This window comes from Lagenorhynchus albirostris, chromosome 3, assembly GCF_949774975.1.
Source record: "Lagenorhynchus albirostris chromosome 3, mLagAlb1.1, whole genome shotgun sequence".
NCBI lineage: Eukaryota > Metazoa > Chordata > Mammalia > Artiodactyla > Delphinidae > Lagenorhynchus > Lagenorhynchus albirostris.
Genome location: NC_083097.1, coordinates 170,907,840 through 170,935,611, shown reverse-complemented (window position 1 = coordinate 170,935,611; position 27,772 = coordinate 170,907,840). Strand labels below are relative to the sequence as shown.

The window sequence follows — 27,772 nt, the reverse complement described above, 5'->3', positions numbered from 1 at the left end:
AGAGCCCAGCCACTGCTCAGAAGACCAGCAATTGCTCTATTATGATTATTTCTCCTCAAACGGGCCTGGCTCGGTCCCACCGCCGGCCTTTTGCGCTTGCAGTGCCCGCTACCCTGATGCTCTTCCCCAGTTACTCCCGCAGGCAGTCTGCGGGTCCTTCCGCCCGCAGTAGGGCCGTGGTCCTCGGAGCGGCCTCCTGGACTTCCCCCGGGCTATTTGTCCCCATTCGCTCACCCTCCGGACCAGGAGCCGGGCAGGGGTGGGCTGGATGGCGGCCAGGCTGCGTCCCAGGCCGACTCCGGACTGGCTCGGCCGGAGAATCAGCCCCGCGCCGAGATGGAATGAATGGGTCGGAGCGGCCGGAGGTTCCGGCGGGCCGGGCGGGCAGACGCCTGGCGACCGGGGCGCGGCGGCGGCGGCGGCGGCGGCCGGCAGGAGGCGCAGGCGGGCGGCGGCGGGAGGCGGGAGCCGGCGGGAGGGGGCGCGAGCGAAACGCGGCGGCGGCGGCGCGCGCGCCCAGCCCACCCCCCGCGCCCGCCGCCGCGCGGACAATAAACAGCCGCGCGCGGGGCGATGCCCGCGCCGGTGCAGCCGCCCCCGCGCCGTTCTGCCCAGGCCGCCAGGCCTTAGCCCGCCGGCCCGCCGGTACTCCCCGCGCGCCCCCGCCGCCCGGCCTCGCGGACCCACGGACCTCGGCGGGGAGATGGAGTGAGTAACGCGCTCGGGCCGGGGGCGCCGGGGAGGCTGAGGCCCCCACTCCCGCCGCCACCGCGCGGGCAGGGAGGTGACACGGGGCTTCCGGGATCCCCGCTCAGCCCGGGAGGGACTCGGGCTGGGTCGTGCCCGACCCAGGCCTCCCCACGATTCGGCCCCGGCGGCCCACGGGTTCCTGGGGACTCGGGCGGCAGCGGCTGGGGGCGGCCCGGGACGCGCGCGCGGGTGGGGAGGGGATGCGCTGTGTCTCCGCCCGCGCTCGGCCCGCGCCCCCGGGGCAGGCCCTCGTCCACTTGGGGCGATGGGGCGACCCTCCCCACTGCCCCGGCCGGCCGTGAGCTCACTCCCCCACCCCCAGCCTGAGCTCGCCGTGCCCTGCACCCTGGATGCGCACCGGCCGGTCCTCCCTCGCCTGGCTGCCCTCCCCAAGGGCCTCAAGTGCTGTCCGGAGCCCCTGCTAAGGCGGGGATCCACCCGCCCGAAGTCCCGGCTTGTAGGGGGCTTTTCTCCAGGCTTCCGGGTCTGGGATGTGTGTGAGACCAGAGGACCAGGTGCTTTCCAGCAGGGGAGCTTGGGTCTCATGTCTTCCTGGGGAAAGTGTCCCCCGAGGTGGGGCCCCAAATGATGTAGCCAAGAGCCCGCTGGCCCCCGTGCGAATGCGGTGGGCAGCCTGGGTCTGGGGGCTTGGGTGAGGAGCTGCCGGGCAGCCGGTCCTGCACCAGGAGGTGCCCAGTGAGTGTGCCTGGTCGCTTCCCACGCAGGTCCTCTCTTCCTGGCGTCAGGGCATCCCCCCACACCCCCACTCCCACAGGTGGATGCAGGGAGGTTGTGGGGTGCGTTTACGTGGGCAGGGGGCTGGGAAGGGGGTGTCTGGTGTCCCGCAGCCCACCTACCCTGTCCCAGGGCCAGCAGCTGCCCCACTGTGGGCCGGGTCCCCACCCTGCCTGGGGCCGGACATGGAGGTCCAGCCAGCCCACCCGGCCCGGCTCCTCTGCCCTTCCCACTGGGTGTGTTTTCTGAGCCTGCAACTTTCCTCCAGGGATTCACCCGTGACCCGCCACACCCTCAGCTGGGTGGGAGCCGCTGCCTCCTGCCTGCCCCCCTCCCAGGAAGGCGACACCCTATGTCCTCTGCTTTTGAAAACCCAGACAAAGGCCCAGCCCGGCCCCGGGAGCCCAGCCAGGGGCTCAGGGGAGCCGGGGCCCAGACCAGTCTGCTGCGTTCCCCTCACTTGTTTATCTGCTCTTGGGGCCCAAGGGGAGCCTGTGGGCCTGCCCACAGCAGGCCCTAGGCAGGGTGTGGCCCCGGGGAGGGGGCTGCCTGGGGGAGGAGGGGTGAAGAGGGAGGAAACGCCCACTCAGAGCAGAGGAGTGAGATATTCCGGATGGACCCCATTGTTTCCTTTCCAGCCCCCCTCTCATTCTCGATGAGGTTATGGAGGCCCAGAGAGGGGCAGCTGCTGGCCCATGGTCACACAGCACACGGAGGGCCCCCGGGTGCTTGCTGCCCTGCCCCCAGGCCTTCTTGATCATGGGTCAGATATGGTGCTGTGGGTCCACCGTTAGGCAGGTCGCTGGCTTTTCTGGGTGCAGGCGTGGGACAGGACTTGGCGTTAACCGCCTAAATAGCCGTGCGAGATCCCCAGCACTCAGGGGTGACGATGGGTGGGGAGAGGCTCCATCTGGTGCCGCCCTACATGAACACCTGCCCAGGCTCTCCGTCCTTCTCCACGAGGGCAGAGCAGGCTCCAGGCGCGGAGGCAGCAGCCGCTAGGACGCAATCGTCCACCTCCTTCCGTTTCCATGGATTTTGCCATCGCGGGAGATGGTGGCGGCTTATGGTGGTGCTGGAAAGTTTCTTTTAAAGAGACGTTTACGACTCTGACAATTTTTCGTTAATTTAAGGATTAAACGAATTTTTTTTTTTTTTTTTTTTTTTTTTGCGGTACGTGGGCCTCTCACTGTTGTGGCCTCTCCCATTGCGGAGCACAGGCTCTGGACGCCCAGGCTCAGCGACCATGGCTCACGGGCCTAGGCGCTCCGCGGCATGTGGGATCTTCCCAGACCTGGGGCACGAACCCGTATCCCCTGCATCGGCAGGCGGACTCTCAACCACTGCGCCACCAGGGAAGCCCTAAACGAATTTTCATTAACTTAAGAATGAAAGGATTCTTACGAGGCAGGCCGCGTGGGCGCTGGGTGGTGCTCTGAAGGTGGGACAAGGGTGGGGCCTGGGTGGGGGATCCGGAGCTGGGTGCATGTGCTATGGGGAGGATTTGCTGTGTGGCCCACGTGAGGGTGAGGTGCTTCTCCTCTGGGACCCTCAGGCCCCGGCTGGTAAATAAAGATATTTTAGCTGGGAGCAGCCACCTCAGGTGTCCAAACCCCTCTCCCGGGTGAGGGGAAGGCTCAGACCCCGGGACGCAGCAGGAGAGCAGAGCAGGAGAGCAGAGTTGCGTCGGGACCTTCCCAGAGCCCTGACCGCCCTGAGGCCTGGACAGTTTCAAGGAGAACGTCTCCATTGGGTGCTAAGTGGGTTCTTAACGCTGCTTTCACACTTGCGAATCTCCCTTTAATGAGAAGCAGAACCAGTTAAAAGGCAGCAGTACCCAGTGATAATTGAACTTAATCACAAGTTTTTCTTTTCATCGTGTATGTATTTTTTTTTTTTTTATGTTTTTACTCTGATGTGTGTGGCAGTGGCTTCTGGTTTTCTCAGTCTGGGTAACGATGTAACTTTATTTCCTTTGAAAACAAAGGGGTTGGATTTAAACAGTGAGTGGATTTGAAGGGAAGGGACAGGCAGCTGATACTAGAGGTGGTGGCAGGAATGCGGGAAGGTGGTCTGAGACGTGCAGGTGTGATTTCTTTACTTAACAGTCATTGAGCGCTTGCTGTATACCAGGCCCTGTTCTGAGCGCTTTGTCCACGGGGACGTACTTGGTCCTTATAGCAGCCCTGTGAGGTGGGGAAACTGAGGCACAGAGCGGTGACGCGACATGCCTGAGGCCACACAGCCAGAAAGGGGTGATGTTGGCATTTGCTCCTGGGCCATCCTCTTAGGTGCCAGGGAAGGCTGGGGAGGGGGTCTTTGCACATTCCTGTATCCGGGGGCTGTGGGCTGTGGGGCTCCCAGGTATCCTGACATCGGCTTTTCAGCCTGGTTGGCTGGCTGGGCTACACAGAAGGTGGCCTTTGTTGTGGTCTGGGCTCCAGGGGCCATCTGCCCTTGCATCCACCCCAGGGACCCCTTCTGTGACTGCTGACTTTGGAGTGGGGCATGGAGAGGGGGTTTCTCACCCCCCATGGGCCTCGGTCATACCACCCCCCTTCTCTGGGCCTCACTTTTCTCATCTGGTGAATGGAGACACGAGCCCACCCAGGCCCCTCCTGGGTGGGGTGCAGCTAGGGGAGGGTGGGTGCTGTAGGGATCGGGCCCTGTAAGGACCACTCACAGCTCTGTCCCAGCCCCATGGGGAGGGCCCATCTTCAAGGGCTTCGGGCTTTGATGCAGGAAAATGGGTTGATTTTCTTAAAGAGTATCACGTCACCTTTTTCCAAGTCTGGGACCCTATTCCCTCCATCCTGTCTCTACCCAGGAAGCCTGTCATCTGTTTTGGGTTTTTGTTTGTTTGTTTGTTTGGTTGGTTGGTTTTGGCCACAACGTACAGCTTGCAGGATCTTAGTTCCTCGACCAGGGATCAAACCTGGGGCCCAGCAGTGAAAGGGCCGAGTCCTAACCACTGTCCCACAAGGGAATTTCCTCCTCTGTTCCTTTAAGAAACACTCCCTGGGCTTCCCTGGTGGCGCAGTGGTTGAGAGTCCGCCTGCCGATGCAGGGGACACAGGTTCGTGCCCCGGTCCGGGAAGATCCCCCGTGCCGCGGAGCGGCTGGGCCCGTGAGCCACGGCCGCTGAGCCTGCGCGTCCGGAGCCTGGGCTCCGCAACGGGAGAGGCCGCAGCGGTGAGAGGCCCGCGTACTGCAAAAAAAAAAAAAAAAAGAAAAGAAAAGAAACAGACCCTGCTGATCACCCTAGTCCTGTGCAGGATCAGAGGGGTCTGGGTCTGGAGGAGCCCATGGAGGGTCTTCTCTGAGGTGTGGGGAAGGTTTCCTGTCCATTCTGTCATGGACCTTTTCTGAGAAATATATTTAAGGGCTTACCCAGGCAGGCAGAAGGGTGTTCCTGGTGGAGAGACTGGTCTGTGCAAAGGACCAGAGGTGGGAAATGTGTTGGGAGAAGGCAGTGTTCTTTGGTTTGTGCTCTTGGGGCCAGGTCCTTCTGGGCCTACAGTGCCCAGCTGGGGAGCCCCAGGGAGCCATGGATGGTATCTGAGCAGGGGAGGAGTGAGGTTCTTACCCAGGCACCAGAAAGAGGTTCTGGCAGCAGAGGGTCCAGAGCAGGGAGAAGCAAGTCAGACCTCAGCCTGGACAGGGACAGTGTGAGCAACTTGGGGAGAAAAGCGAGAGCCGGGGGAGGGGCGGCAGGACCTGATGTCTGGGTCGGCGTCCGCTGACTTCAGAACTTTGTGGTGGTCAGAGCTGCCCACAGGGACGGTGTCCTGGTCAGGGCAAGATGGCCCAGCCCCTGCATGTGCTGGGAGGCTAGAGTGCACCCTGGCCATGCTTCAGAGGGGTCTCCATGCGGCACGAGATGGCTGGGTGGAGGTCATGGTGCCTGAGGAGTGGAGAACTGGGCTGTGGCGTCTGTCTCCTGCCAGACAGGTTTCAAGCAGAAACTCAGGGCAAGTCAGAGCCCATCACTGGACCAGTCTGGACTGGGACAGGTACTGGGAGGCGAAGCCCAAGCCAAGCCCCGTGGTGGGCAAGACACACGAGGACCAGAGTGAGGGCAGGCCTGGGAGCCCAGCCTGGGCGGTGGGGGGAGGGCAGCTGGCTTGGCGGGAGGCTTCTGGTAACACTTGTCAGGGAGCGGGCAGGTGATGACCAGGTCAGTTTGTCTTCAGATCCTTCTGACCCTGGAGAGCCTCGGGGCATGGCTGGCAGGGCCTTACAATGCCCCGTGGGGTGGGCAGGACCCCAGCTCTGGCCCCAGCAAGGCCCTTGGTGAGAGGGCCAGCATTTCTGCTGTATCTATGTATATCTTTATTCTTACCAGCTTTTTTGAGATATCATTCACACACCACACAATTCACCTATTTAAAGTGTACAATTCAGTGTTTTTCAGCACATTCAGAGTTGTACAGCCATCACTGCTAATTCCAGAACGTTCCATCAGCCCCAGAAAACCCCGTCCCCGTCAGCAGTCACTCCCCACCCCCTCCCCAGCCCCTGACAACCACGAATCCACTCTGTGTCTGTGGACTGGCCTGTTCTGGACGTTTCCCATCAATGGAATCACACCCTGTGTGTCCTTCTGTGTCTGGCTTCTCTCACTGAGCATCGTGTTCTCAGGGTCCATCACGTTGTAGCGAGTGTCAGGGCTTTGCCCGTTTTCAGGGCTGAGTGGTGCTCCCATGTTTGGAGGGACCACATTGTGTTTATCCATCATCCGTTGATGGGCATTTGGATCGCTTTATATATTAATTTGTAAGTCACGTCCGAGGTGGTTGGGGCATGTCCTCTGTCCTTTCTTGGATGTGAGGCGCCCAGGTCCTGTTTTAGATAAATGTAAGATGTGACAGTGAGTTTCTTTAAAAAAAGGAAGTGATCACAGTACAGATGGTCCCTGGGGGTGGCAGGAATGTGACAAGGGTGGGGAACCCTTAGGTGGGTTCCTCCACTGGAAATGGAAGGACCCTAATTGATGTGCTGGCCCAGTGGACATTTATTGAGTACTTGCTGTGTACCAACTGTTGGGGACACGGCAGGGACAAAAAGAGACAGTCACTGTCATTGTGGAGAAATCAACAAAATAAGTTAAATTATTAGGTGTTTCCTGATGGTGAGGGCTAGGGGGCGGTGTTGGGAGGTGCTGGGGTTAATTAGGGTCAGAGGAGGCCTGAGTGAGGAGGTGACATCTGAAGACAGGTCCGAGGGAGTCAGTGAGCCCCTTGGAGACCTGGCAGAGAAGTGCCCCAGGCCCGGGGACACGGTCAGTGCAAAGGCCCTGAGGTGGGATCGTGCCTGGAATGTTTGAGGTGGTGGGAGCAGCCAAGTGAGGGGTGGGAGGGACCTTGGGACTTTGGGGCTGGTCTCTGCTGCTGGATTTGCCTGAAGCCGGAGAAGGGCCCGCATTCATTCCCTGCTGCCCCATCCTGTTGTGAGGGCCCAGGGTAGGGTCCAGCTCACCCCTCCCCATCCCAGGTTAATAGGCAACAGATTTGCTCCCCTGGGTCTGGGACCTGCTCCAACCTTGGTCCCCACCATGGGGGTGGAGATGTCTCTCTGCCTTGAAGCTTCTAGAAAGCCATGCCTCATGGGCTGTTCACCTCACCAATGACAGCCGTGTTCCCGGGGGCCCACTCGTGCTGAGTGCTGAGGGGCTTCGAGAAGGGGGATTCCTTCCTGATGAGGGGAGAGACCTAGGAAGGCTTCCTGAAAGAGGCAGCTGTGTTTGAGCTGAGATTGGAGGTGGAGGAGAGAAAGGGGAAGGCAGGGAACTGGGGAAGGGTGAGGGACAAACACAGGGGCTTGAACTGCATGCTGAGAGGCTGAGGTTCACTCAGGGTGACAGGACTGCGGGAGGGTCTGGAGCGAGGAAGGTGCTGGCGCTTAGGAGGAACCCAGTCTGGGGCTGGGAACCAGCCTCCCCCCACTCCATCCCCCACCCAATGGGGGAAGGGGCCGCTGGGCTCCCTCTCACCCCCTACACCCGGCACCGCGTGACTCTGCCTCTCCCCCACCCCCCCCACCTGTGGCCAAGGTCGTTGTCAGCTGTTTCCTTTCAATCAGCACAGGAATGTTCCAGCGCTGGGCTCCTCGCCTGTCTGGGCTGGGACCCCCTCATTCCTGCTGGAGCTGCCCAGGAGTGGGCTCTGGAAAGACAAGTGTCACCCACACACACACCGGCCTCCCACCTCCCCCCCCCACCCCCCCACCCCCCCCCCCACCCCGGTCCCTCCTGCCCGCTGGGTGACCTTGAGCCGGTTGTGTAACCTCTCTGGGCCTTTAAAAAATAAACGCCCGAAACGCTGAGGCCTCTGCCTGGCTCGCTGGGTTTGGGTCTCATTAGCTCATCTCCTGGAGCAGGATTATCTCACGCGCTCCCAGCCGACGCCCTCGCCGAGTCCTGAGCCGCCCACAAGGCTGCTCGAGCCCAGAATTTTCTCCATGCGCCATAAAAATAATCGCGCAAGGACCAGACACCTGCGCGTGCTGATGGTGGGCGTCCTGACGGAGGGCATGTCCCTCCACCAGCAGCTGCGAGCTGCGGCCCATTGCCCAGAGGAGCCGGTGCAGGCTCAGAGACGCTCGTGGCTTGCCCCGGGTCACACAGCCAGCGGAGGCAGCCGCCATGCTGCGCTAAACCCTCCCCATGCGTTTTAGCCAAAATTCAGCTTCTGCGCCCAGCTTGTAAAATCTTTTGTAATCTGGCCTCTGCTTCCCTCACTGAGCCCAAGTGAGCATCTCAACCATCCCACTGACCACCCCTACCCGCGCCAGACCTCAGGGAGACCCTGCGCTCCGTGTGCCCGACCCTGCCTGGGTCCAGGTCCCCACTTCACCATTTAGATGCTTTAGTCCATTCATTGATAAAACAGCCATAATTATCCCACGTGCCTCACAGGATCTTCAGGAGATTGGACGCTTAGCAAATGTGTACAGACCCCGCTCCTCCCCAGACTCAGTTTTCCCTTCTGTAAAGTGGGGCTGAGACCCGCCCGCGGAAGATGGTTAGCGCTGGGGAAGGTGTTCCTATTGTATTGCTGTTTTATTAGGGTTCCATCGTCCTATTTTGTTTTGTTTTTCGGATTTATGATGCTGAACATTATCTTCGCTTGACCTTGGCTGCCTCACACCGAGGGCGGGTTCAGACCCTTCCCGAGTAGAAGCCCCTCCCTGGGCAGACGCACCTAAAACCAGAACGGGGAGCCCTCCGCGCTGCAGCAGGGGTCGGGGAGACCCTGTTATCCATCCAAGTCCCACCCTGTTTAGGCAGCCTCTGACGCCCGAGGCCGGAAGCCCCTCAGGCCCCCAGCGCAGGGCTGGGGACTGGAGATGCTTGGCGCCGGCCCCACCCCCGCGCGCCTGCAGGCCTCGGCGTTGCCATGGGGATGGCGCGGTTGCCAGGGCGACCGCCTCCCGTGGGCCCAGCCATCCATCACCAGAGGCGGCGGCCGCGCCCGGGGCGGCTCTGGCGCCCCCAGGCCTGGGGAAGGGCACCTGAGTGGGGCTCACAGCCTGCGCCCCTCGGGCTGTCTGGGCTGAGACAGCCAGGCGGATGGGGAGGGATAGAAATTCTCTGCCTGGTCCGGCGCCTCTCCTTCGTGTGTCCGCCTGACCTTCCCCTGCCCTCGCTTGGCCCGGCAGGGACTGGCCGCCCTAGCGAGGACACTGCCCGCCTTGTCTCCAACCTGGAAAGCTGACCTCACAGCCATCCCTGTGTCCCTGTGTCTGGCCCGAATGGCCACCTGCCTGTCAGGGTGGGGACCCGGCATTAGGCGGCTTGGTAACTCTGCCCGCCATGGCCCTATTTGCACTAGGGTCTCAGCTGCTATGCCCCCTCCCCCAACTCTGCCTCCTGCTTGAGTGGGTCCCTGGAGGCCGCGCTGGGGCTAGGAACGGGGAAGCCCTGTGGTGTGGCCTGGAGCTGGACAGTTGTAGTTTGAATCCCAGCTCTCACTTCCTAGCTGTGTGACTTTGGGCAAGTGACTCGCCCTCTGTGGGCCTCAGTTTCCAGCTATGGGAAGCGTATAGCAGGCAGAGGGAACGTCAAGTGCAAAGGCCCTGAGGTAGGGATGAACTTGGTGCAGGGCAGGCACAGCCAGCAGGTCCTGGTGGCTGGAACAGAGGGAGCGGGAGGGAGAGTGGAGGGCGCCAGGGCAGGGAAGTGGGTGCGGGCTGGGCCTTGTGGTGTTTTGCAAAGGGTGGTGGGAGCCTGGGGGGCTTGAGAGCAGGAGAGCGACCGGTTTGGATTCTCGTTTGGAGAAGCTGCCTCTGGCTGTGGGCTGTCAGGGGGGCAGGGAGGTGGCAGGTGATGGTGGAGGCCTGGGCTGGGGTGGGAAGTGTGGCGTCTGCAAGAATTGAGGAAACAGGCCTATGTGGGGAGCTCAGGGGGTGGCACCCTGCCGGCATCACACAGGGTGAAGGGGCAGACCCAGAAATCCAGCTGGCCTGGCCCTTCAGGAAGGGCAACTGAGTCAGATAGCTGGATCAAGCCTTTCTTGAACTCCACCCAGCTGAACCCAGCCTCCCTGAGGAAGGACGGGGGAAACTGCAGAGGGTGCAGCTGGTGCTGCTGGGCCCCTGGGAGGGGAGGAGGTGCCTCTTCGGGAGGGAGGAGCTGGGTGGGGTCACCTGGCTGGGGCGTGGGAGCCTGATGACTTCACCGGTCTCAGCAAGGCCAGGAAACCACCGAACCCTAGTGGGGCGGGCGGCTGGGGCACTGCAGCCCGGGATGGATGTCCACCTGGCAGCCGCCCGGCGGGGGGTGGGGGGGGAGGGCGGGGGCGGGGGCTTGGGTCGGGGTAGACCCCTAGCGCTCTGCGACTTGGGGCCTGTTTCCCTTCCGAGCCACAGCGGGCGGGAGACATACAGGAGCGTCCGGAGCTGGGGTGTGCTGATGGAGAAACCGAGGCCAGACGCACAGGGTCTGTGGAGGCCTCGGGGTGGCCCTGATACCAGGCCAAGGAGTGGGTGGGGCCCAAACACGGTCTGTAATTTCAGTGCCTGCCGTGCCCGTGAAGATAAGGGGCTCGGGGCAAGTGGGGGGACAGGTGGGGGGTTGCGGCTCCCACTGCTCAGAACCCCTTCGTGCCCGCCAGGCCCTCGCCCATGAGACGGGGCCTCCAAGAGTGGCCCTGTGGTCACTGGGGATTTGAGGCGGACGGTCCCAAAGCCCCTCGCTTGGGCTCGAGACCCTCCGCCCCCCACCCCCCTTTTGCATTGTCACAGCGGCCCCGGACGCGTGAGGTGATTCTGAGCCCCGTTGGAGAGGATGTTCTGGGCTTCAGGGGTCCAGTCATTTCACTGCACCTACTGTGTGCAGCTTCCAGACCGGAGACTGGGAAGGGAAGTGTCAGGTTCTGAAAGCTCCTCTTCCCCCACCAGGTGGGGAGGGGGGATGCAGGAGAGCAGGGATGACTCATCCTCCAGGTCCTGGGCCTCCTGCTGGCCCCGTGCCCCCCCCAGAAGGCCCCAGAGCCTCAACAGCGTGAGGTCCTGTCCCTTTAAGGGCACCTGACATTTATCCAGCTCCTACTGCATACCAGTTTAAGGCTAAAACTGCACATGGATGGGGCAATTCCCCGGTGGTCCGGTGGTTAGGACTCAGCACTTTCACTGCCAGGATCCAGGTTCAATTCATGGTCAGGGAGCTAAGGTCCCGCGAGCTGTGCGGCGCAGCAAAAAAATCAAACGAACAAAACGTGGATGGGATGAGAAGGGAGCCTGGGGTTGAATTTCAGCTTTGCTTCTTTTTTGCTGTGTGTTTTTGGGAGGCTCACAGCTGTCTCTGGGCCTTTTGGAGTCCTGGGAGACTCCAGGTGAGGCGAGTGTGAGAAGCGCCAGAAATCCCAGGACAGCATCGAGGACTTTGCCGGCCAAAGGTTGTGGGGTGGGGCTTCAGGGTCCTTCCTCCCCCAAGTGTCCCTCCCAGGGCTGGAGAATGCTGAGGCTGAGGAGGGGGCGGTCTCGGTCAGGCTCTCCGTCTGAGCGGAAAGGTGATACTGCTCTTCCTGAGACACTCTTCTCCAGGCTTTGATTCCCAGGGAACTCCTATGAATCCTCAGAAGCCCAGCTTCAATGCCCTTCCTAGGTCTCTAGACTGGGCCTCACTCCTCATGTCCCTTGGCCCTGCCCCGAGGGGTGGCAGGAGGGTTTGTTGGGAGGAATTAATGCGGGAATAAGGCTGCTTGGAGGGGACTTCCCTGGTGGTCCGGTGGTTGGGACTTCCTCTTCCAATTGATAAGTGGAATATTTATAAATGGAATGGAATATGTATAAATGGAATATTTCCTCCCATATCAATAAACAAAGGATGTCACAGTCATCAACGATTGCAGCCCTCCAGCGTGAGCCGGTGAGCCCTCAGGAAACTCAGGGCTAAAAAGAATACCTGCCATCTAGCAGCCTCAGACTGCAGCCGCTCCCTGCGGTGAGCCCTGAGGAAACTCAGGATGTGGCAGGATACTGGCCCCAGAGAGCTGAGGTGCACATCAAAGGAATGGTTTCAGTGAGCCCAGACTGTTGCATCTTCCCATACACGGAGAAGCGCTAAACTCCTTAACTTGAGATATCTGATTTTCTTTATCTTATTTTTTTAAAGGTTATTTTATGACACGTAGGTTTTTTTAAAATTTATCTTTGGCTGCGTTGGGTCTTCGTTGCTGCGCTCAGGCTTTCTCTAGTTGCGGGAGCAGCTACTCTTCATCGCGGTGCGCGGGCTTCTCATTGCGGTGGCTTCTCTTGTTGCGGAGCACGGGCTCTAGGTGCGCGGGCTCAGTAGTTGCGGTGCACAGGCTGAGTTGCTCCGCAGCAGGTGGGATCTTCCTGGACCAGGGCTTGAACCCGTGACCCTTGCATTGGCAGGTGGGTTCTTAACCACTGTGTCACCAGGGAAGTCCTGGTTTTTTGTAATTAACTATAATCTTTTGACGTTCCCGACTACCTGCCCTTGTTGCAAAACTAGATGTCCTGGCTTCCCCCCTCGCCTCCTCGGAGCCGTTTCTCAGAGTTATCTGAAGCTCTGTCTCCCGGGCTGCAGTCCTCATTTTGCCCCCAATAAAATTTAATTCATGGGCTTCCCTGGTGGCGCAGTGGTTGAGAGTCCGCCTGCCGATGCAGGGAACACAGGTTCGTGCCCCGGTCCGGGAAGAAAAAAAAAAAAACCAAAACTCGCAACTCTCACATTGTGCATATATATATTTTTAAGTCAACACGATGCAGGGGGTGAGGGTTCCATCCCTGGTTGGGGAACTAAGATCCCACTTACCTCCTGGCCAAAAAACCAAAACGTAAAACAGAAGCAATATTGTAACAAATTCAATAAAGACTTAAAAAAAAAAAAAAAAAGGCTGCAGGGAGAGGAGGCTGGCGCCTCTGAGGGGGGTGGGTAATGGCCCTATGCCGCGGATGGGAAACTCCGGCTCACCCAGCAGGAAGACACAGGGTGGGGATTGGAACTGGATCTGCCAAAAGCAGGGTTGGGGTGGACCCCCTACCTCACTTGACCTTTTCTGTCCCCCCAGGGTCCTGGTGGCAGAGACCACGTCCCAGCAGGAGCGGCTCCAGGCCATTGCAGTGAGTTTTTCCTGGTCCCGAGGATGGTGTGGCCAGTGGGGGCAGGCTGGGGGGACCTGGGGTCTCAGGGGCTCCCCACACCCAGCCTGGGGCTCCAGGACGCAGAACCCCAGTGTGGAGTGGGAAACTTGAGTGCCTGCTGGTACTTCCCCACAAAATGAAAATGTGGAGATCCCCTTAGTCCTCAGAATGTGGACTCTTAGGCCGAGAGCCCTCTCAGAGCCCCTGGGCAGCCCACCTGCAGGGGAGAGACTGTGCTGGCATGTGGGGTGGGGGGGAAGGTGGGGGGACAAGCTGCGGGGAGGTGGAGGGGGACAGGAGGGGGGCAGGTAGATGGCACAGTCTGGGGCATAGGTGGGGGGCCAGTGGGATGCCATTTACAGAAAAAGCAGGATCCGTGTGGGCAAAGACTGGGCGTTTGTGGGGTCTCCGCGCCCCACGCCCTCCCTGACCGCGTGGTCCGTCTGGCAGGAGAAGCGGCGGAGGCAGGCGGAGATCGAGAACAGGCGCCGGCAGCTGGAGGACGACCGGCGGCAGCTGCAGCACCTGAAGGTCCGGGCGGAGCCTCGGCCAGGGAGGGGGCGGCAGCGTCCAGGGACCCCGGCCTTGGCCGGAGCAGGGGGGCAGGAAGGCTGAGGTGACCCCTATTCTGATCCCAGTCCTGACTCAGACCCTAACCTGACCCTGACCGCCACCTCAACCTGACCCCAGCCCCGACCCTGACTTTGACCTTGGTCCCCACTGTCCCAGTCCAAGGCGCTGCGGGAACGCTGGCTGCTGGCGGGGACGCCGTCCTCAGCCTCGGAGGGGGACGAGGACATGAGGAGACAGATGCAGGAGGACGAGCAGAAGGCGCGACTGCTGGAAGAATCCATCTCCAGGTGGGTGGGGCCGCGGCAGCCGCGGAGGGCTCGGTGAGATGCCCAAGGAGTGGGATCCACCCGCGGGCCCCTGTGCCTGGGTGGAGGGGGCGCTGTGGGAGGAGCCTCCCACCCAGGCTCGGGGAAGGGGGGTGTGCTGCGTGTGTGACCCCTCCTCCTCTCCACCCCGCAGCGGGGCGTGAGGAGGCAGGGCGACGGTGCATCTCTGAGCGGTGCATCTCTGAGCGTGGGAGATGCGGCCTCCCCCTGGGCTTCCTGGCGCCAGCCCAGCTGGCTCTTCCCGGCGCTGATGGAGCCGTGGAGGCACTGCAGCTGGGCCTGCAGGAAGCCGGGGGAGGGGGCAGGCCGGGGAAAGTGACCATCGCCCTGGGCTGGGACAAAAGGCCCGGAGGAGTTTCCGGGCAGGCAGGCCGGCGGCCCAGGCTCAGCTCCCGGGGCAGCGGGGTCATGCGGAGGGAAGTGACAGCCAAAATTCCAGTGTCCGCTGGGCCAGGGAAGGCCCTAGAGGCATGGGCCAGCCCGCAAGCCAGCGGACGCTGAGGCGGGCCCCGCAGTGGGGACCTTGGGATCCTGTCTGGATGTGTTTCCTCTGGAAGAAAGTAGGAGAGTATTGGCTGGGATTCCCTTCCCCGAGCCTCAGTTTTCCCACCTGTGACCTGTGTGCCCAGATGGAGGCGGGGCTGAAATGGGCCCGGGAGAGACGGTAGGGACTGAGCAGGCCGAAGGCTCTTGCGGGTGGGATGGAAGGTGGATGGGAATCACCGGCCACCGGGGGCTGGGCCAGGTGGTCTCCTGCCCCTCCCACCCTGCTGGGTACAGCCCTGTGCCGGGGAGGGCCTGCCCTTGAGCCCTACTGTGTGGCTGGCTTTCGGGGGCCTTGGTTTTCTTCCTGACAGGGCAACCCACTCCTCGGGTGGTTCCATCACCTGCATTTTGCCTGCTCAGTGTCCCCACTGGACACCTCCTCCTGGAAGCCCTCCAGGCTGACCCCAGCTGTGTCCAGCCTGCCAGCCTGGGCTCACTTTGTTAGGGGGCTGCAGACTTACCCGCGGTCTGTCCTGAGTCTTCAAGGAGAACGTGACCCCGGGTGCTGAGTGCCTTTAACGTCTGCAGCCCAAAGGCTCAGGCAGGTGACACTTCAGGCGGGATTGAATATGCCTGTCTTGTTTTCACTGGGTTTATGTGCACCATTATCTTCTAATACTTGGAAAGTAACATGGTTTTTCCAGTTTCCCTGGAGAGATGAAGATTCCTGTAAAAACAAATGTATTTGAGTGGGAAAAAGGAGAGTCTGTTGGAAGCAAAAACAGGAGTAACCAGTGGCACGGGCGGTGCAGGGATCCAGGGACCAGCCGGCCCCTGGGTTCGGGTCCCCGCTCTGAGGCCTGCTGGCGCTGCTCCAGGACTCCATTTCCCCTGCCATGCGCGGGAAGGAGAACACCTCTCAAGGTCGTTAGAAAACATCCAAGTTAAGGAAGCCCTTCTGGGATGTGCCCGGCGGTGCTAGGCACCGTAAGTGCCCGGCAGGGTGTTCACCTCGTGCGCCCTCCCCAGGCTGGAGCAGGAGATCGAGGAGCTGGAGAACGCGGATGCGCTGCCGGCTGCCGCCAAGGAGAGCCCGGCAGCCCCGAGCCCTGCCCGTACCCCCGCCCCCGCCCCGGCCCCACGCCCCGCCCAGGAGGACCAGAGGGCCGAGGCTGTGCTGAATTCTCAGCAGGTAAGAGGTTCCCGGGGCGCCGCCCTGCTGGCCCAGATCCAGACGCCCTCGCCGCCTCTGGGGCTGTGGCCAGTGGCGCATCCAGATCCCAGCCTGGCCACTTCCCAGCTGCATGACCAGCATGCTTTGCTTTGCCTCCCTGGGCCTCGGTTTCCCTGCCGTGCGGGGGCGTCCTGGGGGGGTCAGTGAGTCAGTGGAAAACCAGCATTTCACGGGTAAAGGGTCTTTCCCTGCTTGGCATCTTTCTCACGTTCGTGAGCACAGCAGGCATCACCTGTCTAATCCCCACAACAGCCCTTTCAGGTGCGAGCAGCGTCCCCATTAGATGGAAGGCAAAGACTGAGGCCCGGGGAATTCCCTGGCGGTCCAGTGCAGCGCTTCCACTGCAGGGGGCACGGGTTTGATCCCTGGTCAGGGAACTAAGATCCCGCATGCCACGTAGTGCAGCCAGAAAAAATAAAATAAAAAAATGAAAGACTGAGGCCCAGAGGGGTTGCGAGACTGGCTCAAGGCCGCACAGCTGAGGAGTGGTCTTTCCTGGGCTCAGCCATTGATTCCCGGGTGTGACATCCAACCAGGTTCAGGTGAAACCGGACCCTGGAACTCTGGACCCCGAGCTCGTGGTTGCCACAGTGTGTTAAGGCAAATGTAGAAGTCTCCCAACCACCTTTGTTGTCTTCAGGACTCGGGGCTGTGGGACACGCCTCCTCTGCCCCCATCCACCCTTGTTACCCCCACCCCAGATGAGCTGCAGCTGGGGAGACATCCCTGCTGTGTGCCCCAGTCCTTCTCCAGCTGCTGCTCTGATAGCTTCAGTCTGGAGCCTACAGACCTACCCTCACTGTTTCCCAAGGCTTGGTTGGGGCAGACCAAGAGGACGTAGACCCAGGCCCTGGCCTCCCTGAGCTGTTGCTGAGTGGGCAGACGGGCATGATCAGGCAACTGCAAGCACAGGAAGGTGGTCGGACCTATTGTGGGGGAGCATGGGGTGCTGTGGAGTCCCCAGTGAGGTGTCTGATTCATGGGAGGGCTGGGCAGGCTTCCCAGAGATGGGTTCTGAAGGTTGAGTAGGAGTTCTCCAGGCTCGGACTCGAGAGGGGGTTTTCCGTGAGGTTGATTGGGCACAGACTGCGTGCTGGAGTGGTCTCTGCCCTCACGATGCCCACCTCCTGGCTAGGTAAGTAACATGGTAACCTGAGGGACAGTCCAGGATGGGGTCGGGGAGCCACCTTTAGGTTGGGTGGTCAGGGGGCTGAGCGAGCAGCCAGCCAAGTGGAAATCCAGGAAGGGCCTTCGAAGCGGAGGGACACTGCTCATGTAACAGCGAGGAGACCAGGGGCGCTGGCCAGGGATAGGAGGAGGCAGGAGAGGCCGGTGGGTAGGTCTCCGCTTGCACAAGCCCTGGGGCTCACCAGGAAGGGTTGGACTTTGTTCTGGGAGCTCTGGGAGCCCCGGGAGGCTTCTGAGCAGGCTGGGACCTTTCTGGCTGTCTGGGGGATCGGTCCAGGAGGAGACAGCCCCTGTGATGGGGTCACCTCTCAGCCAGGCCCTCCCCAGGCTCCGGCCTCGGCAGGTGGGACACTGGTCATGTGGGAGGGGGCGCCGGCACCCCTGACCTCTCCGTTCTTTTTTGCAGGCCCCGGTGGGCACGCCCAAAGGTACGTCTTCGGGAAGGGGCGGGCCGAGCCCCGGCGCCCTCTGCTGGCCAGATGGGGGATGGCAGGCAGGGGAGGGTGACTTTAAGGTGCTATTGTTGCTAAAAAGTAAAAATAATAGCACAATGACTCGCATTGTCATTGTTCTCAGCGAGCCCCGACTCTGAGCCGGCCCAGTGCCCCTTAATATCATTTCATCGAATTTTCACAACATCCCTGGGTGGGGCTGCTGCAGCACCTGTGTTACAGGTGAGGAAACTGGCTTTGCCGGGGCGTGTCTGGCTGAGGTCTTAGCCCTGGGGTGGGTCCATCCTGTCCACGCGGAGTGCCTGGCCTTGGCCGGCCCTGCCCCTGTTCCACACCCCCTTGCTCTGGGCTCCAGGGCAGGTGGGTGGGCTTCAGTTTTCGCATCTGTAAAACTGGATTGGTGGGGCTGAGACATCAGGGTCCTGGCTGTCCTGGAGATAGTGCGCTAGGGTCCTGGGACTTCCCTGGTGGTCCAGTGTTTAGGACTCAGCACTTTCACTGATGGAGCCCGGGTTCAGTCCCTGGTCAGGGAACTAAGACCCTGCAAGCTGCGTGGCACAGCCTTAAAAAATAAATAAAACAAAATGTAAAATAAAATAAAAAGACAATGGTCCCACACACACAGATGCAGAAGACTGCCGTCCAGGAAACAAAGAAAAAAGCCCCCCCCCGATTTATTACAGGTATATAGTGTACGCATCTACAAACACTTCACATGTTCACATGACATTTAAATACATACAGTTAGCTGTAACAGTTTATTAACTATATTACTAAGTATATTAAATTTCTTTAACATGTTATATTTTAAAATATATATTGAGCATCTCTATTTCTGTGTGTAAAGGCATGGAAAGAGCGCCACCAGCCAGGACTGGAGGTGGTAGCCAGAAGTGTCTTTGGCCTGATTTGTCATGAGTTAATTATTCATGAGGAGAGAATGTCTCCTTGTCTTACTGTGGAATTAAAAATTAATAATTTAAAAAAAAAAATCCATGCAGGCTTCTCAGGGATTTTGTGAAAATCATTTGGGTCAAAGAGATGGGCAACGGACTGTGGGGCTGAAGTGTGTTTTCTTTGGGGGGAGCGATCCCATGTGTGTTCGGGGGTTCTGGGCATGCACACATGTGCGGAGGGGTCCAGCTGTATGCACGTGTTAGGGGGAGGATCCAGGTATCTGGGTGAGTGTGTGGGAGGGTGGTCTCAGTGTCTGGGGGTGTCTCCACATGCCTGAGCGTGTCCACGTGTCTGGGGTGTGTCCATGTGCCTGGGGGGATTACCACGTGCCTGGGGGGAGTCCATGTATCCGGGGGGGTGTCCACATGTCTTGCACGGGGGGAAATGTGTGTGTTTCCTCATCTGAATCTGTCTCTTCTCTCTCCCTTTTGCCCCCCCGAGCAGAGAAGCGAATCTCCAACACCCCCCTGAGGACGGTTGAAGGCTCCACCATGATGAAGGCCGGTGGGTTGGCCCCAGGCTCAGACCCATGTCCAGCCACTGTCCTGGGCTGAGTGTCAGCCCTGGGGGGCCTGGGGGTCCAGGTCAGGGGGCCAGGTCGGATGCAGACGCGCCCTCAGCAGTACCTGGTGGGGGCTGTGGTTATGGGTGGGTGGCTGGGCCAAGGCCGCAGCTCTGAGCCTGGGTGGGGCCGGGCGCCCCCTCTGCTTTGGCACATCCGTCACAAGCCAGCTCAGCTTCCCCGAGAAGATGGGCCCTCTCGCATGGCGTTTCTAACCTGATGCCCCTCCTGGCTTCCATCCGCCAACCTCGCCGCTCGCTCCTGGGGCCCGGGAGGAGGGAGGCGGGCACAGGCTCGCACGCTCACTGCAAACCTTCCCTCCTTCATCATCGTCGGCCCACCTTGGGAGAGGGAGTGAGCACCCTGTCCCTGGAAGTAACCAAGCAGGGCAGTCCGAATTAGTGCTCAGCGCTCTACAAGGTCAGGTTCACATCCCTGCTTGATCACATGACGGCTGGCACCGGGTTGGGGGGGGGATTGTAGTGACCTCGTGCCCAGGGCCCAGCACAAACCCAGTAACGAGAGTGAGCAGAAGTCAGGACGAACGGCAGAACCTTGTTGCTGCTGTCCCCGAAGTTAGTTTGGAGGCACAGAACCAAGGGAGGCAGCGAAGACCAGGGCGTGACGACACCGGGGGTGGCCGACAGAAGGGGGTATGCCAGTTAGAGCAGCCCTGCCCAAGAGCAAAGCCAGAGGCCCCCAGCCGGTGACCTTGAGCAGTGCACAACCTGCCCAACTGTATGTCTGATGGTGGGGTGTCAGGCTTCAGAGGGCTGTGGGATTACAGAGCATCCTTCACCCACCTATTCATTCTATGATGCTTGCTGAGCACCTGCTGTGAGCCAGGCAGGAGAGACGCAGCCAGGAGAGCAGGGGTTCTGACGGGAGTGAGAGCCTGTATGGTTAACTTACAGAGAGGATACAGCAGAGCACGGGGAGCTGGAGAGGGGACCATTTGAATTAAAGGGCTCAGGGGAGGCCTAACTTAGGAGGTGACATTTGAACAAGGACTCGAAGTGAGGGCGCGAGGCATGCAGGTGGGGCGGAGGTCACACCAGGAGGGCGCACCGCCAGTGCAAAGGCTCTGGGACAGCACTGCGCCTGGCGGGTGGGAAGGACCGCGCGGAGGCCAGTGCTGGTTGGAGCAGCCTGAGTGAGGCGGGGAGGGGGAGGAGATGAGGGCGAGGAGGGGACCGGGCGGGTCAGGCCATGCTGGGCCAGGGGTGGGGGTGGGGGGTGGCGTGTGAGCCCTCCGGGCGGCTGGCAGAGCAGGGACGCGCCCCGCTGCGTTCTCACAGGCGCCTCCTGGCGGCTTCGGGGAGAACAGGCCGTGGGCGGCGGCGGGAGACAGGGCGGAGGGGACGGCGGGGGTCCGGGAGGGGTGGGGGAGCGTGAAGGTGGGGCGTAAATGGTGGAGGATGGCGGGTTATTGTGTGGGGGATGGGGGGATGATGGCGAGGGATGGTGGGGGGAAGTGGTAGGGATGGCGGGGAGGGGGAAGGATGGTGGGGGGATGAAGGGAAGGGATGAAGGAGGAAATGGTGGGGCAGATGGTCCAGGAGGACTGTGGGGGACAGTGGGGAGATGGGGGAGGGCTGGGGAATGGTGGGGGCGGATGCAGCTCTTCTCTCCCCCCCCCCCCCCGCGCAGGGGCTGCGGAGGCACGAAAAGTGGGCGGGTTCTGGGAGTCCTCAAGGCAGCACCCAGGAATTTGCAGATGGACCGAGGAGGGGGTGTGGGAGTGGTGAGAGAGGGAGGAGGGAGAACGGAGGTGTCCTTGTGAGAAATGGGAGGACCTGGGAGGGGCAGGTTGGGAGGGGTCTTGGCCGCGGTGATGTGGGCCCCTTCATGGAGGAGGGCTGGGGACCCCAGGCAGACGATGTCTGCACAACGGGGTCAGATGCTGGCTGTTGAGCGATGGCCTTAACGGGTTGTGACTGCATTCGCGTCCAGAGGGAATCATCCCCTCTGCACAGTGGAGCAGATGAGAATATCGATATATCAGTAGTCGACTTAGACGTGCAGCACAGAGAACGCGGCAGTCCAGAACATTGTGGGGCGCGAGCTTGCTCACCCGCGTCCCAGTCCTGGCTGGAGTGGGCCAGGGACGCCCCTGAGTCACTGGGACAGTTCAAGACTTTGCAGACGGGGCGGGGTGGCCGGGGTGTCCTCGGATCCCCAGCACAGGAATTCAGACCCCTCGCCCACGGGACTGGGGAGCTAGGGAAGGACGCTGAGCTGGGGGGCGGGCCGCGTCGAGGGCTCCTGCTGCTTGGCTGTGCGCTGCCGGCTCCCCTTCCTGGCTTGGCTGCAGCCCGGCGGGGGGCACATGGGCAGGTGGGCCGCAGCGTGACCCGTGCCTCTCGTGCCAGCCATGTACTCGGTGGAGATCACGGTGGAGAAGGACAAGGTGACAGGGGAGACCCGGGTGCTGTCCAGCACCACCGTGCTCCCCCGGGAGCGCCTCCCTCAGGGCATCAAGGTCTACGAGGACGAGACCAAAGGTACGCGCCCCTCCCCCGCCCCGCCACTGCCCCGCCAGAGCCTGAGGCCCAGTCCTCCCTCCATCCGAGAACCCACCTGGAGGCGTGGCCAGCGCCAGGCTGGGCTGGGGAGGCCCATCCTGAGTGGCGCCTGCTGTCCTGGGTGCTTCCCGGCCAGAGGGCCCAGCCCTTCAACCCCGATTTCGCAGATAACTCATTTAAATAGTTACTGTTGTAGTAAAGGCTACAAAAAAAAAAAAAGCCCAGAGGTGCGGAGGGGGCCGAGTGAGGGTCCAGCAGTGCGGGGAGGGGGCAGAGGAGGTGAGAAGGGACACAGTGGGCGTGGGGGAGCAGTGCGCCTGGTGAGGACACAGCATGTGCAAAGGCCCTGAGGTGGGATGGAGTTTGCTGGGCTGGGGAATCGAGAGGAGCCCATGCGGCTGATGCGGAGTGTGGAGGGGGATGGTGAGCCTTGGCGGGGGTGGCAGGGGCCACGGTGCTGAGATCTGGTTTGGTTTTTAGGGTTCCCTCTAGCGGCTGGGAGGGGAGCAGGCTGTGGGAAATACCCACAAGGAAGCTGGGAACGGCAGGAGAGGGCAGCCTTCTGCAGAAGCTCCTGAGTGCCTGCCTCTCTCTATATAATTCACAGAACGTAAAATTCACTTTTTTTTTTTTTTTAACTAAGGAGAACTTTCCTTTAAACTGTGAAATCTGTCAGAATTTAGACAGCCATCTCGTAAACATCTTGGCACTTAAACTTTTGTTTACTTTCGGCATGACCTGACCGGGGAGGGGAAATTTGGGGCAACGTTTGCTGTGATGCCAGGGATAGAGGCAAACCTACCTTAGTAAAGATAACATTTTAAGAAGATGTTAAAAGTACATTTGAAGTCAAGGCAGACATTTGCTTTCTTCAGGACATGGGGTCCCCAGAGCTGGTCCCTTGAGTCAAGTATAAAATTAGCACAGCGCAGCCTCAGGGTCCATTAGTGAGTCTGTACATGCTGCCCTCGTGAGACTATGGAATTTGGAGAGAGAGGATGCAGGACACCCATACAATTCAGTATACAGCTCAGTGGGTTTTGGAATATTCACCATGTTGTACACCCTCGCGAGCTGATCCCAGAACATTTCTGTTCCCCAGATAGAAGCCCCACCCCTGCCCCATCCCCACCACGGCAACCACGAATCCACTCTCCATCCGTGGATTTGCCTGTTCCGGACCTTTGCCGTCTATGGAATCACACACCGTGTGGCCTTTTATGTCTGGCCACTCTTACTGAGCATTACGTTTTCAGGGTTCATCCATGTTTATATTTTATGGCCGAGTAATATTCCAGCGTATGGATGGACCCCATTTTGTTTATCGAGTCATCAGCTGATGGATGTTTGGAATGTTTCCACCTTTTGGTTTTATGCTGTACAAGTTTTCGTGGGGGCGTATGTCTTCGCTTCTCTCGGGTGATACCTAGGCACGGAACTGCTGGGTCACGTGGGGACTCTAGGTTTAACCATCTGAGGAACTGCTGGGGTGTTTCCCACAGTGGCTGCACCATTTTACTTTCCCACCAGCCGTGCGTTAGGGTTCCAATTTCTCCACATCCTCAACAACCCTCATCATTGACCATTTTTAAATTGTTATTATTATTATTGCCATCCTAGTGGGTGTGAAGTGGTATCTCACTGTGGTTTTGATTCCCAAAGCCCCGTGTTCTTAGAGCTTCAGGCCTCTGGGATATCCAGGATGCTATCAAAGGGGTCTTGTCACAGCCCAGCTCTGCTGTAATTTGGGGGCATCGACCCAAGTAGAATCCCAGCTCCAGTTCTCACGGGCTGTGTGGTTCCCGGGCACGTCCCAGCTGCCCCATTTCCTGGACAAGGGTGAGACCGCGCAGGGCCAAGGAGCAGAGATGTCTGTGCTCACAGAAGGTCCTCACCTTGGCCGCTGAGCCCTGCCTGGCCCAACCCCTGGGGATTCAGGACCCGCCAGACTGGACTCTGGTTGCTTAGCAATGGGAAGGCGATCCGTTTCCATGGCAACCAAGGGCTCGGATTCCTACCCTGGGGCAGTGGCCAGTGGGAAATACCTAGCTCGGGTCTGTGTGACCTGGGCACACCCCACCCTCTGGGCCTCGAGCCCAAAGTCACTGCAAGGCCTTGATGCATGGACGCCCCTCCCCAGGGATTTGGAAACTGAGCGTGGAAAGCACTTTCCTTCTGGCCAGAAGCCAGAGACTGGCCAAGCCTGCACCTTGGCCTGGGAGGAGGCGAGTCCCCGGGGTGTCCAGTGTGTCCCTCCCTCCATGCTGAGCAGCTGGGCAGCTGTGTTTCTAGAAGGGCTGTGATCTGAGGCTGGCATCAGACCACAGCTGGGACTCCTCCCGGGTGCCGAAGTCCGGTCCTCAGAGACTGTAACACAGGTTAGAAAATGACACATCAGCGGGACACGGGTGACAAAAGCCGGAGAGATTGGAGAATACACTTAGCAAGCTTGACTGCACACATAAAACTCTGCCCAGTGGAGAAGACACATTCTTTTCAAACAAGGGTGGAGCATTTTCGGAAAGTGACCATGTCCTGTTACAAGGTTGTGTCTTACACTCTGTTTTCCTGGACCACAGTCCCCCGCTCCCCCAAATTGAAAAACACTCTTCTAAATAAATCTTGGCTTAAAGAGGCAGTCAGTCAAAATGGAAATGATAAGATATTTACACTTGAAACAGAATGACATAAAGTAATCCATGAACTGCAGCCGAAACAGAGCCCAGAGGAAAATGTATAGCCTTTGGGGCATTGACTAGAAAACAAGAAAGATGGGTGAATGAACTAAACGTTAATTCAAGATCGTCCACATGAGCTCAAGGAAGGAGGAAATCAGAATCCCCACAAGTCCTCATGAAAGGAATGCCTAGACCGGTAGAAAGAGCAGGGGCCGGCCGCAGCCGGCCGTGTGACGTGGGGCTCGTTAACTACCCTTCTCTGAACTCCATTTTCTCCGTCTTTGCGATGGAAAAAAACAGACCTACTTTGCAAGGGAATCACCTGGGAGCAAGTTGACTGGGGAATATGGAAATGCTTCAAACTGCGAGACAATAAAATCCCAATTCATTTATTCTTTCTTGGTTTCTCACACATGCTTTTGTGCCTATACATTTTCCTCTGTGCACCAATTTGCCTGTGCCCACAGATTCCCGTAGGAGCTTTCATTGTCCATTGGTTCCAAAGGTGTAATTTAGTTTATGATTCCCCTTGAGCCTAGAGGTGGCTCTTAGCCTTGCCAGCCCCTCCTGTCTGGGAACCAGCTCACTCTCTCCTTCTCTCCCCCCACATGCCAGTGGTCCACGCCGTGGACGGCACGGCGGAGAATGGGATTCACCCGCTGAGCTCCTCTGAGGTGGACGAACTCATCCACAAGGCGGACGAGGTCACGCTGAGCGAGGCAGGGTCTGCGGCCGGGTCAGCAGAGCCCCGGGGGCCGTCGGAGGAGGCAGTCCGGACCACGCCGTCCAGGCGGGAGATCACTGGAGTTCAGGCCCAGCCCGGCGAGGCCACGTCAGGCCCTCCTGGCATCCAGCCGGGCCAGGAGCCCCCGGTCACCATGATCTTCATGGGCTACCAGAATGTGGAGGATGAGGCCGAGACCCAGAAGGTGCTGGGCTTGCAGGACACCATCACCGCAGAGCTGGTGGTCATTGAGGACGCGGCCGAGCCCAAGGAGCCCGCCCCGCCCAACGGCAGTGCGGCCGAGCCCCCTGCCACCGAGGGCTCCAGGGAAGAGAACCAGGTGGGGCTCGAGGCCCCTGCCAGCGACCCCCAGGACCTCGACATGAAGAAGCAGCGCTGCAAATGCTGCTCCGTTATGTGACCCACCCGGACCCCCAGACCCCGGCCCCGCCCTCCACACCAGACACCCACACGGCCCGGCCCTCCTGGCGCCCGTCCACCCTCCACCCACAGTCACGGGCCCAGGACATGCTGTGTCTTCACACGTTCCTTCTGAGTTTTCTTTCACCGGAAAGAGAGGGACAGGGGTTCCCCCCTCCCGTCACCCCCACACACACCCTAAACCACTGAGCCGTGTACCCACGCCTGGTAGGAGAGACACGGACACGCCCGCTTCTCCCCAAACGAGGGCACCCCATGTCACGGCAGCTCCACAGATGCGGCTCTTGCCCACAGCGGTCCTGGCTGGTGTGACCTGGAGCCTCAAAGCAGCCCCAGGCCAGCCCACCTCCCTCTGGGCCTCCTGCCTGTGCCTTCCTGCCACCTCCAATGAGGTCCCTGAGGGGACACCCTGCCGGAGAGGGGTCCCGGGAGCCAGGGGCTCTGGGGACCCGCTCTGTCTCCACTCAGCCTCTGGAAGTGGGGGGGCGTTCCCTGGCCAAGGCGCTGGGTCCAGATCTCGGGCAGTTGGGCTGAGGCTGTGCCTCTTTGGGGAGCCCAAGCTCGAGGTCTGGGAATGGAGTACGGGCCCCGCTGGACACCCCAGCCTGATGTGCCCCTCCCCCCGATGCTCTATGTGGGCGCAGCCAGTGGACGATGCAACCTGGGAAGGGGGAGCCCTGAGGATATGCCACCCACTCAGGAGGGGCGTGACCGCTGTGCTGTCTTCTGGCCGGGCTGGGCCGGGGGTCTTTGAGCTGCCTCCTGAACAAGGCAGGGCCACGTGAGCCCCTTTATGTCCTGAGCTCCCACCCCCTCTGGGCCCTCCTTCCTCCTGGTGCTAATTCAGGGACCCTGGGGGACTGCCCCTGGCCTGGCCCCTTCTCCAGCCTGCTTGGACCGGGGTCCTGGGTCTCCCCACCCGTACCCCAGAGATCAGGCCCACCGCCAGCTCTGCTGGGCTTGGCTCATTCTGGGCAGTGGAGGGGGGCACACCACCTGGGACAGGGAGCTTCCCCTGGGTTGCAGCTGGAGACCCCCATTTGCTTCCCAGCCTGATGTGCGCCTGCCCCCCTCTCACTGGAAGCGGTGAGGGGCGAGGGGCTCCCCTCCTGGGGGCAGCTGACACCTAGAGGTACAGACACATCTCCCTGGTTGCAGCCACACTCGTCCCCAGAGGCACATCAGTGCACATGCTCACAGGCCCTCTCGTGTGGGCTGTGGATAACCAGGCCCCATCTCGGCCCCTCCCCTAGGGACCTGCAGCCTGGTGCCCAGGGCCCAGGCCGCCCCCCCACCTCAGCAGGGTGGGTGCAGGGGCCGCCCTGGACCGCAGCCTGGGTCCCCATCTCGGCTCTGCCCCTGGGTGGCTGGGATGAGAGGCCCTCTCTGAGGTGACCCTGAGCAGTGGCCATGGAACCCCCTCTTCCTCCTCGACTCCACCTGAGTCCTCGAGCTGTGAGCCTCCGCTGAAGTGCCCTTGCTGCCCGCTCTGCTTTCAATGTGTGATGAGGCCCCAATGTTCTTGACTTTCCCAGAGACGCAAATAAACAGTGTGAACAGCCCCAGGGCCTGGAGTTCTTGGATTTCACCTGCTGGGGAGGGTACGGCCAGGCCAGCGGGTAGGGCGCCGCAGGTGTAAGGCTCACAGAGCCCAGGGAGCTGGTTCCTCCTGTCTGCGGCCCACGCATCCCTCAGACTCGCCCCAGTGCTGTGGGTGAGGGAGTTGGTGGAGTCCCCACCTGCACCTGTGGGCATCTGAGCTGCACCTGGGCAGGTAAGGCCTGGAGGTAAGGGGGCAGCTTCCGGTGGCAGGCCTTCCTTTCTGTTTCCTGTGGAGTCCTTGGGTTCCACACCTGGTCCACTCCATCCTTTGGCTTTGAGGCTGCCCCTTGCTGGGCTCACAGCCCCCGGGAGACAGACACCCCTAAGCTCTGCCGAGAAGTCAGTCCCTGGGAAATGGGTGGGGACACGGGGAGGAAGCATTTATGGGGGCTGCCACCCCTGCTTCTATCTCACTATGTGATCTGGGTGGGAGGAGTGGCTGCTCCCTCTGGGCCTCGGTTTGCCTACCTGTACAGTCGGCTGTGTGAACCCTGAGGGGGAGGCCACCCCAGTCTGGGAGCAGGAGAGTGAGTCCTCACCTCTCAACATGTGCCCCTCAACATGCTGGATGACCCAGTCTGCCCTTTCCCCCCATGAGCAGCCCTGCCAGATTTGGAGCTGGGGGCCCATTGGATGGAAGAAGAGACTGAGGTTCAGAGGGGTCCCACAGTCAGCCAAGGGGCAGGTCAGGACAGAGCCCTAGCCCGGGGGACAGAAGCCCCATCCACTGTGTCCCCTCCCCCGTTGACTGACCACTGTGCCCGGTGGCCTGACTTTCCCGCAGACACTGGGTTCCGTGGCTCTGGCAGGTCCTCTGCACCTCGACCAAGAATCAGGACAGCCAAGCACCTGGGACACCCACCACCCTCTTCGAGCCTCCGTGCCTCCCTCTGTCAGTGGGGCCCGGGCCCTGCCCATCCCAACGCTTT

General features: G+C 60.4%; 1 protein-coding gene across 1 annotated transcript; it reads left to right on the top strand.

Annotated features, from left to right (window-relative positions):
• Window positions 1-326: 326 nt before the first annotated feature.
• Window positions 327-26,803, top strand: PALM (paralemmin). Its single transcript, XM_060145871.1, is given in 10 exon segments — window positions 327-419; window positions 422-708; window positions 13,023-13,074; window positions 13,546-13,626; window positions 13,825-13,955; window positions 15,510-15,672; window positions 17,309-17,330; window positions 18,756-18,815; window positions 21,246-21,377; window positions 24,692-26,803. Coding segments are annotated over 10 exon segments (1,536 nt in total). The 5' UTR covers window positions 327-341; the 3' UTR covers window positions 25,222-26,803.
• Window positions 26,804-27,772: the final 969 nt, after the last annotated feature.